Source organism: Clinocottus analis, unplaced genomic scaffold (assembly GCF_023055335.1).
Source record: "Clinocottus analis isolate CAN_PGR_092001 unplaced genomic scaffold, fCliAna1.0.p SCAF_22, whole genome shotgun sequence".
NCBI classification, from domain to species: Eukaryota; Metazoa; Chordata; class Actinopteri; order Perciformes; family Cottidae; genus Clinocottus; species Clinocottus analis.
In genome coordinates this window covers 3,731,607-3,749,853 of record NW_027175954.1, presented here as the reverse complement: position 1 = coordinate 3,749,853, position 18,247 = coordinate 3,731,607, and the positions used below count along the sequence as shown (strand labels likewise).

The following is an 18,247-nucleotide window of genomic DNA, read 5'->3' as shown; positions in this document are numbered from 1 at the left end:
ATAAAGATGACGGGACCAAAACCAGATTTAATGCACCATATTACAGATATTAAAAAGGCAAGTTGGGTGCTTCCGCCACAAGAGGGAGCTCATTGATCGCTCTCCTGTCTGGATGGCTGAGCTTTCTCAGGGTTTCGGTTGCCTCGCTTGATAAAAGAACATATGTCATGTCAGCAGTTTCATCTCCTGCCTGTGTGATTTTCAGGCCTCACAAATTACCATAATTGCCAATATGGCAATTGCCACTGGCACATAAAGTTGTAATGAAAGGGTTGTATCGGATGACATGCAGGACTGTTCGGAGGGATTTGTTGTTGAAATCACAATCTTCTTTATTTCCTCACCGGACCATTTTAAATTAAACATTTATTAAGTTAATTAAGAGAAGGCCATTGCCTCTTTTCATGCTTTTCTCATTCTAACTTAGAATTTGTTCAAACTTTCACTGCATTTGTTTTCTGTATTTGTGGGTTCATGAAAGACAACTGATACAAGACACTGCCACTGAAAGCATGAATTGGAAAAAAAAAGCTTTAATACTTTTTAAACACATAAATACAGAAGATAATGGTTGTTGTTTGATGAAAACATTGTTCAGAATTTACAAAAAAGTCAACGTCTCAATCAACAGTCAATAGTTTTATGAACTAAACCCAACACCGGGGACCACGTGTCAGCGTGTGACACGGACATGATGACTCTGCGTTTCATACAAACGTAGCTCTCATGTCGTTCTTCTTTCATGATTTGAGTCCGTGTCTGTGGCCGGTTCTCGCAGGACAAATCACGACGACTTCTCTTGTAAAATTTTCCTCACCAGAACCGGGTCAGCTCGGCCTTTGGTCTCCTTCTGAACGAGGCCCATCAGCCGGTTCAGAACTTTCTTGTTTCCGTTTCTGATGGCGTGAACCTACAGAGAGGCGCGATAAACACAAGACATCTAAAACATGCAAAAGAAGAAAGAAAAAAAAAGATAATTACAAGTGATAATTTGCATGCGAGCCCTCACCTCATCAGGGTGCGAGTCCACCACCTTCTGGCAGATGTTGTGCAGCTGTGTGTCGTCACTCACAAGACCCAAGTCCTGCTCCTGGATGATCTGAGAGGCCGCTTTCCCCGATGACCTCCACATCTCCTGGAACACCTGAGAGAAGAGAAACCAGGGTGATGCAAGTGAAACTAGCAAAGAGACAAACACAAGCCGGTGTTTGTGTGTGTGAGTGTGTGTGTAAACAGTTTTGAGTGACAGATAGGAGGGGATAATTGCACGGTCTGTGCAGCTGACTGACCTGCTTGGCAACCGAAGAGGAGATGCGTCCACTTTCCTGGAGTTCCAGCAGCTCAGCCAGGGCAGCCGGAGAGATTAAGCTGAAATCAAATGATGGGATTGTGAAATCGCAGTTTAATGGAGGCAGGGAAGTATTGGCGATGTATAGAAAAGGAGAGAAAGGAGCGGGAGAATCAGACTGAAAGGACGAAAGAGTCCATCAGCATTTGTGATTTGACTAAATTGTGTTTGTCTTTCCAATGTCTTCTTGTTTATTCCCCGGGCTGCCAGACGCAAAGAACCAAGACGCCTGTTGGAATATATCAAGCGGAGACACAGTTTCATTTGGTGTCCTGCAGACGAGACAGTCCATCTCAGCTAAAGCTCCTTCTAACGTGGCTTAGACACTGTGGAAAAGTAGATGAAAAGTCTTTCCTACTCCGTTTGGACGACAGTACCACGTCTCTCAAAAGCTCAACTAATGCAGCAAACTGGAAATTGTAATTGGATTTGTTTTGGAAAACATAAATGGTGTGAAGGAGGAAAATAGGCAGCCACCATTATTGGTGTGATACAGATCTTTAGTAAATCTACAAAAAACAAACAAACAGGAAGCTGCCCATCAACATGAGTCCGTTCTGACACGTGAACAATTAGCGAGCGAGCACGGGAATTTAAACAGTTTGGTGAATAAATTAATAAATGATCCGCATGTGAAATATCATGTCAACTTCTTATGTCTTCGCAGAGCGTGAGCGTCTGCCTGGTGAGACATTTCACAACTCTTTCAGTGTGCTGTCGCGCTCCTGCCAAAACATCCTCACCGGCAGCCGTCGGCGACTATTCTGAGGACAAGGCCCCGAAAGAGTGACTTGTGTCAGCCGGCGGACACGCCCGAACGAGCTCCTAATGACGCGTCAGGTGAGTTCCACCTCTCTAGCTGCCGGACCACGACGCTTCACCCTTGCTTTTTTTCTCTCTCCATCTTATCCTACTCAAGGGCTCGTAGCCAGAGGGGTAAACGGAGGTTGGGAGACATTACACAGGACAGCCAACATGAAGAGATTAAATAGTCAAAGTGGCCGCACAAGGAGATACATGATTGCTCCTGAAAATCTTTTATCCTTCACCCAAAATGCCGGTTAGCGCATGAAGCCAGGTTCTCGGTTTCTTTCCCCGCCTGCAGCTTTTGACAGGCCTGCCGGCTACTCTTTGTTTTTCTTTAGGTCTCCTCCTTTCAACCAAAGAGAATGAAACATCGTGCATTAATAAACACCAGCGTCTATGTGGTTTACTCACACACACACACACACAGTCTGGGAAAAGCAGATAAAGTAGAGCTCAAAGCATTGGCGCCGACACCAACCCATTACTTATTTCAATACCATTTTCTCTGTAACGACTCGGGATGTTTTCATTTTGTTTTAAATGATCAGAGAACAAAATTGAGTTGAATGACACTGAAAACTATGTATTTCAAGTTTAACAAGCTGAAGTGAGGTTTTCCAAAGTCGTGACCTGACCTTCTCAAATCCAACACAGACGCAGCCGACCAGCCTCCTTTTTCTTCGAGCTGCAGTCGCTTCCAAACTACCATTTTCAGAACATGAAGCGAGGGTCTGATATCCAGCGTCTCAGTGTGCCATAAACAGAAACAGCGGGACACAAGTGATATTCTTTCATCGCCGGTGGCGAGATAGGCGAGCGTGAAAGGTTCTATGGCAACATCTCTTTGTATAAAAATATAAAAATACGATTTTATTCAATTTCTAAAGCGTGTTTTGGAACATTGAACAAATCCTACGTGTTCAAGCCAAAAAGCCTTCAGCGGGGAGCGATCAAAACAACACCTTCTTCCCAAAAGTTAGGATTTCACTAATGTAATTGGATTTCTCAAAACTGATGGGCTGTCAGGCTGTCACAAGGGTTTTTCTCATCAACGGACACAAATAATTAGGGAATATCAGATGATTTATGACCTTACGCATGTTGTTGTTGTAGTATAGTATGCGGCGGTCTAATCAGCATTCGTGAGCATCAACAATCTAATAATCTCTGATGTCAATCAAACCACAGCGGTACATTGCAAAATGGTAAAAACAGAATTATTTGATCGAACTAAGGTTGTTGTCTGCCAATCTTCAGACATTGTACCTCAACAATACAAATATATATATATATATATATATATATATATATATATATATATATATATATATATATATATATATATATATATATATATATATATATATTCTGTGCACTATACAGAACTGGGTATATATATTTGTATTATTCTGTTTTTGAGGTATGGAAAAGAACAGTTCAATAACTTAGGCCGTTCATGTCGAGCCAAGACAACTGGAGGTTTGTGTAATGCGTGTCACGACTAGCAACAACACAATTAGATTGATTTTATTTTACAAATGAAGAGAGTTTATTATTATGATTCTTGTTGCCCTGCACCTCTGCTTCCAGTTGATAGCCTCTCATTATTTTTCCTCGCTTGAAAAATGTAACATCAATACGACTCCAGCTATCAATTTGACTCAATGTGACGCTCCGGCTACGACTGCAGTGCATGTGCAAAGGTCAGATTATTTAAAACCAGTGAAAAGACCTCATTCATTTGGCAAAAGGTGTCACCAGATATGAAGCGTGTCGTCGCCGGTGAAGTCCGTCTCGCATCAGCTGCTTCGTTCACGCGTGGACACCATCGGCTCATTCACAGTCGCGTGGCCATCAGCTGATTCGTTACGCTGAATGATAACCATGCAGGCCCACCGCGCGGCCGTCATTACCTGATGCATCGCTCTATCGCTTCCACATTCGTCTCTATGTGGAAGGGCGGTTGAGAAAACTTCCAGTTTTGGATTTATCTGCGTCCAATCAGAGTCCAATCACATTGAACACTGACGGACGGAATCGCAAGGCCCGATTTTATTAGAAAGGATGCTGTGAAGCTGCAATGAGGACAGGGGAGTGCAGTGAGGTAAATGACGGCAACAAATGGGATAAAACGCTGTATCGTGTCTGACTTTGTGCACTGCTGTTCGCAACCCTTCCAGTGTGGTTTTCTCCCCCTCCTGCCACTCCACATGGTCTGACTGCAACTTCACTCCACCGCTACGCACATGCCAACGTCGTCTGTTGCCAGAACAGCCTCCAACACCCCAAGACTCCTCCTTATGTGTTATGTTTTTTTTGTTGGTGTTATTTATTTAACTGGTGTTATAGATCTAATGTGTTTATCAAGGGAGGATTAGTTCTCCCTGCAGAGCCTTCCCTGCTAATGGGATTTTTTTTTTTTCCCGCAAATTGAGAGATTCTCTGTAAGATCTATCTGTACAACCATCTGCTATAAATGCATGATTCCTTGAAGTGTCGCAGGCTTACGTTTAGTCATGAGTAAAAGGATATGGAGCTCAACTTCTGACACCAGGTGAACTGAATCATGTTTTTTTTTTCCACACGCAAGTTACACCCTGCGAGCGGTGGCTTGAGACTCCTTTAAGAGAATTAAGAGAAGAATGACAGCCATTTGTAAACCGTCATTACAGACAGGAAATGAGTTGGAAGGAGATTAAAGATAAAGTTCCCAGCTGGACCTGAACTGAGTTTCAGCCTCTTACCCTGCCCCCCCCCCCCCTCCAGTGAATAGTTTAAACTTTTTTGAAACTATGAAAAGTTTTAAAAGAGGAGGCCTTTGGGTTGAAAACTGTTCAATTACTGTAAACGGTAAATCACAAGAAAAAAAACTTAAACGTTTGAGTAAATTCTGAAAGAATTGTCTCATGACTTCCTGACTCAGCTACTTTCTGTGTGCATCTTCTGTCACAGCTCCAAATCAGCGACATTTTCAGACACAGCATGCAAAAGGATAATAGGCCAATCCCAAGAGGATCAGAGAGGTCATGTGTTGCAGCCCAGACATCTGTACCTGAGCATTGGCAGCAGAATGACTCCGCATCCATGAGCCAAGCCAAACAATACGCATTGTGTGACTATTGTAAAGTGACATGAAGGGATGCGGGTGAGCGCCTCACCTCTGGCTCACACTCATGTGTTGCTGTTTGAGGAGCCCCAACAGCTCATTTGTCACCCAGCCAATCACCTTCCTGGGCTCCTTCTTGGTGGCCTTCAGCACGGCCTCAAAGTACTCCACCAGCCCGTCCTCATTCTGCAACAACAGCGGCATGAAAATGCTTTCATCACTTCACATGCAGATGATATAATTAGGATCAAATCAACCCAGCGGGGTCCAGCAGTATACAGCTGCCAATCGGACTCGGCCTGGACTTGATCAGATGGCAATTAAAAGAAAAAGACGCAGGAAACGGATTTAGTGAGGGAATCAGCTCTCCTCTCTCGTCCACTCATAAACTCACCACCAGAGTGAAGCTGTGCTCGGGCAGGATGTCGTACGTCTGCACCAGCCTGTCTCTTTTGACACTGGGAAGCTCTGGCAGCCCTGCCCTTATCTCCTGCACCACCACCGCCTGGCATGCATCAACGCCAGTGGGCAGCGATGCGTTATCCTCGTACACAATCAGAGGCGGCAGGTTGGGCTCTGGCATAAACCTGAGGGGAGGACGGGTGGGGAAAACAAAAAGAGGGGAGAGAGAGGACGCTTTATCATCAGTACAGATAAGCTGTGAGAAGAGGAGGTTGGCTTTTGTTTCGATACTAATAGTCCTCCAGACACCACACTTGCCAGATTACACTTACTCCTCTTATCATTTCACTTCATCAGCCTTAAACCTGTCCATCTATCATCCCCCCTCCGAAACTTAAACGTACCGCCCAGGCCTTGTTTATTTCTTCCCATCGAGCTGCCACTCAGAGGCTCTCATCCTCTTTCAGTCCCCACTGAGAGCGAGATTATCTTCCAATATTGTGAGTCCACGTCAATAGACACAAGCTCACCTGTAGTCCTGAAGACCCTCTTTGTCCCTCATAGGAATAGTCTCCCTAGAAACAAAGAGGCAGACGTCAGATTATTAACCGGTGGAATTGTCGCAAAACAAAATCTGAGTTACCTTTTGGGAGCTCTGAAGGACAACTCAGAGGTCAAACAATTAGAAAAATGATCTAAACTTTACTGGTTAACGCATCTCAAATGGTAAGATTTGCTGGTCCAACAAAATGTCAACCACAAATACTAAAAGGTCTGACTATAAATACTAATATATATTGAATATATTGTAAAACAACTTCCTTCTTCTGGCAAAATATTATGTACACAAATGTAAATGTCCTCCTTTGTTAGAAGCATTTAAAACAAATGAAAAAATGTATACTTTATTTTGTATCTTTACCTAATCAAAGGTATTTGCTATTATTAGTAATTGTGGCTTTAATGTTCTCAGATGTCTGTTTGAAGTTTTGTATTTGATGAAAGTGTGAAAAAAGTCGTACGCAGGCACAGAGTGGAGGCTCACATGTGGAGGCACAGAGCGGCGTTCACAAACACAGACTGCCGTTTGCAAAAGCTTTCATAAATGCCAGCTGTAACACTGTAACATCCATTCGTTTCAGTTGCAGACTTCTGCGTCAAAGTCGGGCCTCGCCTTAACTGGGAACACACGAGCGGCGATGCCTCCCGGTCCGCCCGGCTATCTCAAAGTCAGTGCAGTCCAATCGGTCGGCACCTTCACAAGCGGCAACGAGATGACGGAGCCAATACCAGGCCATCACACACGCTGTGTGACGCGCTCCACCGTGTACCTCGTACATGTAAAAGGGCCTCATGGGGAAGGAGGCGGAGCGCCAGGAGACGATCAGGGCCTCAGCTGTGTGCACCGCCGGCTCATTCTGCGAGCTCATAAGCCTGCGAGTAGCACATAGCTCAGGATACCGCGGGATGACGGTAGCATTCAAATGGCTCAATTCATCATGATTACCCTGATGGTTCCTCCTGTACCAGGAATGAATGTGCCAGGCAGAGCTGCGCAGTCGGAGGCTGCTGCACTGGCTCAAGCTCAGCACCGCGGCCGCCGCTCTTTCATCTGCTTACCCTGATTTGGAATCATACGCCCGGGTCTCACTTTGCACCGCGCCCCCTCTCTGCAGGACTTCGATCTGTCGCTGGATCTCGTAGTCTGTTGATGCAACGGAGAGAGCGTGAGCCCAAATACAGTTTATTCAATAACAGCAACACACGCGGTTGTGGTAAATGGCAAACATCTGCTGTGATACACGGGCACTTCTCAGGTGGCTGCTGCCACGTTATAACTGTGATGAACAATGTTTCTCTGCATGACTTTTAAATACCAACTTGGCAGTGGAGTAAATGTGAGACAACTTTATTGATAAATAATTCAAGCGCGGCACCACGGTATGTCACACCATGCTTCTTAAAAACATGCACGTACAATGCGGCGGACAATTTCTGGCTACGGCTCTGTGTCATCTTTTTTTTTTTTTTTTTAAGTGAAGCTCAATCAACGGTCTGTGAAGTTAGAGTTGACATGAAATCTATGCTTTTTTTTTAAGTGAGCAGCTGTGTGGAGCCATTTCAGCATCACACGCTGCAATCACACAGCTAATTGTTTGTGACTGGTTGTCAGTCCAAAAATGATGCTTCACAAGTTACTGTCAATATTAACTCTGCTTTCTGTCTTAATGTCGCCTCATGAAACCAGCTATCTTGTTTTCTTTTCAACAAAAAACTTCTTTGTCTGTCTGTTTCAAAGTAATGTTAAAGCTGACACATGCAACATTGCAGCTAAATAAAAGGAGCAATCCCACACTGTGACAATACTCTCATTACAAGTCTGACTTTGGAAATATTACTTTAGCGGAGGTATTTCTAAGTTATACATAATTAATGTATAACATGAATGCCAAAATATCAAGTGTTTTCATATTATTGTTTTTCCAGTAATATGTACATTGCATTTTATTGTTGCAATTGGTCAGAGTAAAGCTTTTAATATATAACATATTACACATTAAATACTGTTAGGTAGTTTAATGTATAACAAGGTGTAATGTTTAATAAGTAGTGGAGTAAAAAGTACAATATTCTTCTCTGAATTGTAGTAGAGTAAAAATATAATGTAGCATGAAATGGAAGTACTAAAGTTTAGTAAAGCAAATAGTAAAGTAAGAATAGTAAATAGTACACGTTATCTGCCAAAGTATTTCTGGACCGGGACCAGCTGGCATGAAGACACCAGGAACTAGTCTGGTACATGACGCCCTCTAAATTGGCGAACCGTTGTGTTTTAACAGACGAGACGCAGTGAGCTAATCAGTGAGCTTCAGAGGGGCTAGTGGGCGGATTTTGTTAACTATGAAAAGAGACACGCTAGCCGTTTTCCCGTTTCCAGTCTTTGTGCTAAGCTAAGTTGGTTGGCTGCTGGCTGTTGTTTCATATTTTCTGTTCAGACAGAAGAAAAACATAAATCATCATCTAAAACAGCACAGAACTCAAGTAAATGTACTTAGTTACAGTCAATCAATGAGCTATTATTACTATTTACTCTCACATTGACTTTTAGCACACACAGGAAACCCAAACAATTAAACATTCAGGGTGACAGAGAGAAAAAGGTTTTTACTCTCAGAATCTCCTGCAGATAGTTGAGACCCAATGAAACAGTGTGCAAAGATCCTCCCTAAGTACCTGTCGAACCCTTCAGCCAGTTGTCCTTCCCATAACATTGTTAACGCACCTATAGCCCTGGCCAGGTATCGGACACTGTTGATGTTCTTCACCTCTGTCCTGATGCCCAGAGGCTCGCCTGGTTTGTGGACCGACACATTGGCATCGACTCTCAGCTGTCCCTCTGCGGAGAAAGAGACAACATGCACACTGAGCGGGAAATAAGTTTGGGTTTAGAAGTTTAGCAGCTCAGGGGGGAAAAAGAGGGAGAGAGAGAGAGGCAGAGAGACAAAGACAGAGAGGGATTTCCATACCAGACATGTTGGCTTGACAGGTGCCCAGGGCTTGCAGGATGAGCTGAAGCTCTCTGACAGCTGCAGCAGCTTCCTCTCCACAGCTCATGTCTGGCTCCATCACCAGCTCCATTAGACCTACACCTGTCACATGTGAAGACAGCTGTGTTTTACATCTCTAAGGTATCCGTCCCATGAAACTCTGGAACAAACCTCAGCATTTACCGCTTCGTTGAGCAATTTGAAACTATAGAATAATGTCTGACTAAACACAGACGGTTGTAATTCTCAAATATTTATCTCGCTGCCGGCAAATTTCACGAAAAGACCAAAACCAACAATGTGCTAGTACGTTTCACAAAACTTGTCCGACTTCCCGACTGTCTCTGGCACTCAACACCAAACCTATTTGATCATCATGCAGATCAACATTTTTAAAAACAGACAACAAAGCACCGATGGCACAGAGAAAATATCTTTATCTGGCTTCAGCCGCACAGACCATACACATTACTGGGATCCATTTATTGCTGCTTTACATGAGATTTGTTCGACAATAACAAAAATATTGAATATCCCCGAAACGGATCCTTTAAATGAAGGGAACCTACAACACGATGTCACTTTACCCGCTCGGTTGAGGTCTATGAGTGTCTGGCTGCGAAGGTCATCGTGGAGACTCTTGCCACTGTCCTGCTCCAGCTGAATCTGTTTGATGGTGGCAGTTCGCCTGATCACCTGGCTCCTCTTTTTTCCTCCGAGGACGCTGTAAGTCAGCGTGCCGTCTACTGCGATGGGCCGCCGTTGCTGCGTGATCTGGTATCCAGTCTGAAATTTGAAAACATATTAGTCTGTACAACATACCTACAAAGCTCTGGCCTACAGGCTTGTGTAGTATTAGATAGTTGGACCGGTAATACAAAATACGGCAGTCTTTTGCTCCCTGATATCCTTCTAGGATCTAGATCATTTTAGCTGGTCGGTTTGACCTAAAATTAGAGGATAAATGGTCAGATTTATGGTGAAAACTATATTTTTTCCCCTGCACTGCATATCATTTCATATTCACGTTATGTAGGTCTTCTTTCAATTTAATTCATGGTAACTGGTAATGTAACAGCTACAGCACGAGGAAAACACTCATGGCTGTACTTTTTGTTAGATGTCAATGCTTGTAGCTGATTCCAGTGTGAAGACAAGTACTGAAAGTTGCAACACGAGTAGATTTGGGTCAGTATCAGATACATAATGTGAATGCGTAACCAAAATATAATTTTTCAATAGGACATTGCGGATGCAAGATAACATTCTCTGGCACGGAGTCTGTCACCCAAATTCAGTGAAATAACAGTGATGTATGCCGCGCCGGTTGTCATGGGTTTGTGTAAAAGTGAGGCAAGGCAGCATAAATTAAAACACAGTGCGTGCTGATTGGCCGAGCCGCCACTATAATGCAGCAGGAGAGCTGCCACTTCACTCAAGGTTCCTATTCAGAAAAAAAAACAACCTAAGAATAAATATTTCATCCGCTCCTCTATACCTCAATCAGCTGCCCCAAAGTATTGATTCCCCGCGTTACTATGGCAACCACGTCAGAGTAACTACACATTAATCATACTTATGCTAAAGCGAGTGAGGACGTGGGAGAAGAGATGGGGGGGGGGGGGGGCTGTTAGTCACCGGCTCTCTGTACAATGTGCCTGACACAATCCATCACCTCCCCCTCTTAAAGTGGAGGACTATTAGGGGTTCACTTCTTCAATTCCTGTTATTCTTGGTGGATTCAATCTATAAATCTACTGGATTTTTGTGAATACTGTTGCAGTTTATCCAAAAAAAAAAAATCCCCCGTTTCTTACTTTCTTCGTAATCTTTTGTCTGTATCTGCAGGGTGAAGCTCATTGGCCAAACTCTACATTCAGGAGCATCGATATCAGTGAAGACTATCCGTATTCCCTGCTAAATAAATCGACTCTGCTGTTGCCACGTAATGAAGGGTGAGGTCGGTCTGTTGCTAATAGGATCCTGAAAGCCACATTGAGTTTTCCTGATTACTCTCTAGGCCCTAATGAGCAGTGATGCAACAAACACTCCCTGTGACTCCTCCCCCTTTCTTTAACTAAAGTCGCAGATGCTCACATAATGTACATACAGGATCTCTCACACTCACACACACACACACACACACACACACACACACACACACACACACACACACACACACACACACACACACACACACACACACACACACACACACACACACACACACACCGCAGAGTTATTCTCCGACTAATTTTAATGCCACTAAACAAACAAGGCTCGGTCAGCCGTCTCATCCCACTGAACTGCTCCTGAGCTGCCTGCGGGGGTCACAAAGACATTCACAGCTCTCACTAAACACATGTCAAAGCTTCAATAGCCAGGCCATGTCTGTTTATTTGTAAGCTTAATGTCTTAAGGACATTGAAATTGTGAGTTGTTGCTGGCCGTTTAGCGTGGAGCTGCTGAGGCGTGTTATTAAAGGGCTGCTAAAAAACATTATGTTTGTGCCTTGCCTGCCATTCCGATTGAAAGAAGGAGCGCTGGTTGGTGGACAGCAGCATTAATCATTTAATGAGCAACAGTGGTGATTTACAAAAAAGCAATCAGGGATTTCTAGTGGAACATATCAATAATGTACAACGCAATTTACAAATGTATTTTTCAAGGGCGGGATAATTTCTCCCTCGATCTCGCTACTGCTTTGATTCTATGAGCATTGATTACACTCAAACTTTAGGTCAAATGTGAAAAATCTCCCATCATCTGCATAATTCAAACCACTCTGACTTCAGTTTATCAAGCGGTTGCACGCAACACCACCACTCTTTTGGAGCAGCTGATGAGACTATTGCAAACTAAATAATCATAAATGAGGCAGCAGCTATTGTGCACAGCACACACAGTGAATTGAAAACACAAATAAAAAGGTTCAGGCTCTACCGGCCGGCACCAGTCGTTTGGGATATCTCGCGGAAAAATTAAAATTGTAATCGGGTATTATCGCCTCTGCTGTGTGTGTCAACTGTTGAGTGTTATTCCAAAAGGAGGTGATGCAATCTTGGGCAAACACACCAAAGAGCAAGAGGAGCCCAACAGTAATCCCTCAGCTTCTGGGAGGATTTTGCTGCCATTTCAAGATACATGCACTTTCTGGGGAGATAATGCATCGCGAGCATTGTGATTAAAATATGTACTCCTGCAACCGTGTGATAACCAATAAAGTCTTCGAAATATGAAATAAGGGAGGAAAAGAACCCTCATCTTTCAATATCTACAGAAAGCTGTTGTGCTCCATTAAGCCTTATCAGTCAAATGTTCACAATACAGTAAGGAATTAGAGCAGAAACTAATCAGAAATATCAAAGGAAGCGATCATTTATATCAGTGCTATCAAGTACGAGAAATAGTGCAGTAAAAATTCTAGCTGACGCTCAAAGTCAATGTAATGCCGGCTACTCCATGTGGGTACAGTATTCTCGTTTAAAGCCATTTTTTCGGGCAATTTATTTCTATGAAATACTAACAAAAGGAAATCTTTCACTTAGGTTCTTCATTGCCCTCCTCATTACCTTGCCCAAAGCAGTGTTAGCATAATAACTTAGCAGGGAATGTCTGACTTAGAACATTCAAAATGCAAAATTCTCCAACACCTTTCTTCTGAGGATTTCTCGATTTATTAGAAAAGGTCTCTGTAGGGCAAGTCTTGAGTTCCTGTGACATTTTGTCTTTTCCATCTCAGCTTTAAAATGCCACTCATAATAGCAGTAAAATTACCCTTGGGCGCTGAGGGGTAGTGAAACTTTGTCATGCGAGCACTCCATTACAGAGAGCAAAGTGAACATCACTTGGGCCAGGCTGGTAAATGGAAATATCAATGTTACAGTATTTTTAATACCTCTTCTGCCTTACCAAACAGCAATCTGGATCATATGGCATGTTGTTGGATATTCATATATGAACACATTCCCATGTCATGACCATATGTTATTCTTCAAATACCATGTTGGTAAACAGGTTTTACCAGTTCTCCCTCTTTGAGTCTTGAAGAGCAGTACAATTAGGGGAATTTAGAGCGCAATTAATTCCTTTTTTTCACTTGGAGGCAGCAGCAACACTGATATATCACCTTTTCGGTTCATTTGGAAAACTTGTTAGCAAACAGCTGCTTATTCATCCAGCAGTTACGGAGCAACATCATCGTTCATTTGGAATCATGCTTCTTTTTAAAATATGAGTTGAATATTCTCTCATTTTAGCTCCGTTTTGGGGTTTCACCAACTCCTGTGAAAGATACCGATCTCTTTAGTTGCTAAATGATTTACAATATTCAACAACTTGTGGCTGTGTATGTTTGGTGTTGAACAGGTAGTGTAGTGGGTTTTTGCAGCTTTTTTTAATACAGAAAACTGCAGTCTGCTGTGGCCAGAAAATGACACAAGGAGAGCTGTGAGAGTGAACCAAACTGTATCGTTGGGAACAACGGCAAAACAATTTACTGAAACTCACTCTCAAGCTCCATAAAGCCGAGGGGAGCTGCAGATTTGGGGTCCAATTCTCTGTAGGTTCGTCACTACGAGCCACCCCTTTCAGATTGTTATCATAAATATGTTGATTATAGCTGCTTCGAAGCTGGACATATGTGTCAAATGAGAAGTGTCACATATAGAGATAAAAGCACAACGAAATATCACCCGACTTTGCAGTTCCTCCCAGCACTACGAAGCATTTTGGCATTTTTCCCCTCATTGATTTGGTGATATGGTCTGCATCTGTACTGTTCTGGTTCATTATTCTCACCACCATAATTTTCAGTCAGAGCAGGCAGCTGCATTTCATTTACCAAACATCACGCAAACAAAGTTAGAGACTTGCTATTGAACACATGGTCGGAGAACAGCTAATTCCTTCAGTAGACCAGAATCTATCAAAATATAAAGAGGATAAAATGATGATGATGACTTTCATTCATCAGATGAATAAAAACAAGACTGCAAATGAATACAAAGGCTGCTTTGGGGCTGCTGGATGTGTAAACAGGTGACTGTTTGCTACATGCTAACATGTTGAATTCATATGAATTGTATATGAAGAAAATAGCAATGTTGTGTAGTGTGTTCTGCTTCTCTTTAAGTTGCCAAAATAAAATAGTAAATCAGTAGATGAATGCTGCTTTAATGGAGTGTACTCATTGGGGATTTGCAAAATAGATTGAGAGAGCCACCATTCACGAATACCAGTGCCTTCTCTAGTAGAATGGCAGGTATCAAAGTGAAGTAACTACTGTAGATTGGAGTCATCTTAAGCTGACGAATGTTTTCCTTTTACTTAACTTAATTTTCATGTCTCATTATTAGTTCAGACAGTTCAATATCAAAAATGCCACACGCATAAGTGTTACGTTTAACACCACTATTCTGGGTTTTTATGGTTCAAATAATGATTCAAATTATTTGACTAAAAGAAAGCCATCTCCAAATTATCAGCAAATACATATAGAGGGAAATGACCTGTGGATAATGTACAAATGGAAGTGCACTGAAGGAAATGAGATGTTTAGTGAAAGAAACACTGGCCATTTTCTTTAACAGCTTTCTGTGTCATTCGTCTGTACGTGTAGCAAATTGCTGCCTTTTTGCTGCTTCAGCAAGACTTGCTCACTAACTGACTTGGCCGGGAGAGTGCAGTGGGAAAGCTGTGATGGAGAAGTTGGAGGCAGATGGGGACAGCTTATATCAAAGCTAAATCAATGACGCAGCATGTGCAGGACTATATAGTCTTTACACTGCTGTTTGCCAGATAAAGTACCCCTCTAACGTCTTTCGCTACCGCCTCTTAAAACCCAGGCGATGCACTGAAAGCAAACAATTGAGAACAGGGAGTGAAGAACTTACAGGAAGGTCGGCGTAGAAGTAGTGTTTCCTGTCAAAAAGGGATTTCTTGTTTATAGTACAGTTGAGAGCCAACGCTGTCATCACTGCTGCCTCGACACATCGTTTGTTCAGGACCTGGGGATAAGACGGGACATTACCCGACCAGCTGACAAAGGAAGGGGTCGAGAAACAACAACAGGTTATCTTTGTTTGCATCAAAGTAGAACAACACTTACGGGTAATGTGCCCGGTAAGGACGCATCAAAGGCTGACACCAGGGAATTTGGAGGTGCTGAGAAACGAACCGCCGAGCCGGAGAACAGCTTGGTGTTGGAGTTAATCTGAGCATGGACTTCCAAACCCACCACTCCAACCAGCTGATGGGGAGCACTGAGAGTGAGAATGAGAGGGGACAAATGTAAAATATCATGGCCACACACATGGACAGACCTGGGGTCAATCTGAACAAGCCTGCATTGTAATTTTACTTTTCAAATGTAAGGATCTGTTTTTATAGCAGTTTGAATATTGGAAATTGTGAGATTATGACTATCTTTATGTCATTAAAGCTGAATTTGAATTCAATTTTCTCCAAAACTGTACAATAAAAGCTCAACATCTCAAACACATGTGCATAGCAGGGATCAGTCTGAACAAGACTGCGTTGTACTTTTAATTTACAAGTTTAAGGATATGCCGTTTGAATATGAATATCGTTATTTCATTTGAGCTTTTAAGCTCGGCTTCTCTGCCTTCTGCGCTGCGTCCCGCCCCCGTACCGTAACACCTTGAATAGAGGTGCATTCAGAGTTGCAATTGAAGCTCACTCGACCGCAGCATCATGCCTACTACTCTCATTATGTACATCGTTTCTGTCATATGCGTTGAATGTGTTCACTTGTACTCCTGTCCTTCCGTGGAGAGGGATCCTCCTCTCTCCCAAAGGTTTCTTCCCTTTATCTCTCCGTTTAAGGTTTCTTTTTGGGGGTTCCTGAACCGATGTGAGGTCCTGGGACAGAGGATGTTGTACGTGTACAGATTGTGAAGCCCTCTGAGGCTAAATTTCTGATTTGGGCTATTAAAAACAAATTGAAATGAATAAAAATAATTATAGAAAACCAGCTCGCCTCGCAGGAGGAGAGGTCTTCCCCTGCACCTTTCACTTTGCGTTTTGAATCCACGTTATGTACTATCGATACTGCAGCTCGATATGGAGACAGGTCACACACATACACCAAAGTATACTATCGTATATAGTAGTTTATACAACTACTAACATACCACTTACCTTTTCGCTCTCGGCTGCAGTTGACTGTCACATCGCGAACTTGGTGTGTTTATCCGTCTAATGACACACGACGCCTTTGGATACAAAAGTGATATTTGTTTATTCATATTGTGTGTCGCGGCTCACTAACTGCCACAGAGGGGGCAGCCATGTTGTTTTGCTGCAGAGAACATGGGAGTTGTAGTCTTTTGAACTGACAGTTCATATGACGGTGCACGAAGCTAGTTTTCAGGTTAAAACTACAAAGCCCAGTTTAGGTAACATGACGGTTTCCGCCATAAAGCGCGTCACTTCCGATTTGACAACCGGCGGGACTTCTTCACGTGGTAGTTGCAGTAAGCTGATCAGGTTGTTTACAGACTTTTTACATTTTTATTTTACAGGCACTGCTGATACAAAACATTACAAATCATACAACATGATGGCTACAAACGGAAAGGACGCCTGCGGTTTAAACGGCGACGAGCCAACGGTGTCTGTGACTGGCAGCAGCGACGCTTTTGCTCACAAGTCCCGCTCTCTAGCGGACAACAGAGCCGCCTCGGAGCAGCGGAACGGAGGGACCTCCGAGCCGGAGAGGTTCACCTTCAGCCCCGAGCCCACCATGGAGGACATCAGGCGGATGCAGGCGGAGTTCACGGACGAGAGGGACTGGAACCAGTTCCACCAGCCCCGCAACCTGCTCTTGGCCATGGTCGGCGAGGTGGGCGAGGTGTCGGAGCTCTTCCAGTGGCGGGGCGAGGTGGCCGAGGGCCTGCCCGGTTGGACCGAGTCGGAACGGGAGCAGCTGGCGCAGGAGCTCAGCGACGTGATGATCTACCTGGTGGAGCTCGCCGAGAAGTGTCGCGTGGACCTTCCCACGGCGGTGCTGCGGAAAATGGCCCTGAACCGACTGAAATATCCCGCCAGCAAGGTGCACGGGTCGGCCAAGAAGTACACCGAGTACAAGGACTGAGTTGTTTTTTTTTAGTTGTTTTTTTTAAAAAGAGGAGCTGGTGCTGAAACTGCTTACCACTACACTGTTTTAACTTTGGCCTACTGTTAGACATTTTATTCCTGGGGTTCAAATGGCTTATTTTTTACTGGTTGACTTGTTGCATAACGATATGGATGCTATTCACTTGTCTGTATTGTGTGTTAATCTGTTGCCTACCTGCAAAGTCATTTTTTTCCACAGGGATAGGGCCATATTATGTGGTAACTGTTATTCAGTTGAGAAAAAAAAAAGTTTTTGCTCATCATTGATTTGTCTTAGTAATTTTGTGTCAATGCATGCTCCGCAGAAGCTATTACTGTTGTGCAGTGCCTTTTCGGGAGTATTTAGAATAATACATTTCTCACTGAACTTTTTAGAAGCTGCGTGTGACTGAGTAAATGACAAAGTTTGCGTTGCAGCAGATGGTTATTGAGCTCACCATCCCTGATAAAAGAGTAATTGTTTTGGAATAATCGTCCTTTCCCATCAGGGTGTCATCAACTATTCTGTTTTGTTCACATCGCAACCATCTCACTTTTTCTGTAGTAAAAGTTACTTTAATTCTGTACTGTCTTTCTTCCACTTATTTGTCATTCAGTCAAGTGCCTATGATGGGAGCTGTAGCTTGTTTGCTGTCTGCATGTATGTGAGAGTGTACACACAAGCACCTTGAAATGCAATTCTACTCTATTTCCACTAAATTAGCTGTGACTGATGGTCTAATGATGCAACAGCCCTGATATGAACCTTAATTTGATAAAAGCTGCAACGTACGTTAAAATTATAATATCATTTTGGAAAGGAGTCTAAAACGTTTTTATATTGCTTTGTACTGAGTTATTTCCAATACTCCTGTCATTCATGGAATGGGCTGTCAAATACTTAAACACTTCAAATGT

General features: G+C 43.1%; 2 protein-coding genes across 2 annotated transcripts; one reads left to right on the top strand and one right to left on the bottom strand.

Annotated features, from left to right (window-relative positions):
* Positions 1 to 575: 575 nt before the first annotated feature.
* On the bottom strand, positions 576 to 16,523 carry gatb (glutamyl-tRNA(Gln) amidotransferase, subunit B). The gene is given in 14 exon segments (XM_068589160.1): positions 576 to 910; positions 1,010 to 1,144; positions 1,290 to 1,368; positions 5,314 to 5,447; positions 5,656 to 5,848; positions 6,194 to 6,238; positions 7,284 to 7,368; positions 8,947 to 9,060; positions 9,191 to 9,313; positions 9,799 to 9,997; positions 15,106 to 15,219; positions 15,321 to 15,474; positions 16,373 to 16,491; positions 16,494 to 16,523. Coding segments are annotated over 14 exon segments (1,650 nt in total). The 3' UTR covers positions 576 to 784.
* A 157-nt stretch (positions 16,524 to 16,680) lies between these two features.
* Positions 16,681 to 17,916, top strand: dctpp1 (dCTP pyrophosphatase 1). The gene has a single exon (XM_068589103.1). It carries the CDS (start codon positions 16,791 to 16,793, stop codon positions 17,325 to 17,327), a length of 537 nt encoding a protein of 178 aa, XP_068445204.1. The 5' UTR covers positions 16,681 to 16,790; the 3' UTR covers positions 17,328 to 17,916.
* The last annotated feature ends 331 nt before the right edge of the window (positions 17,917 to 18,247 follow it).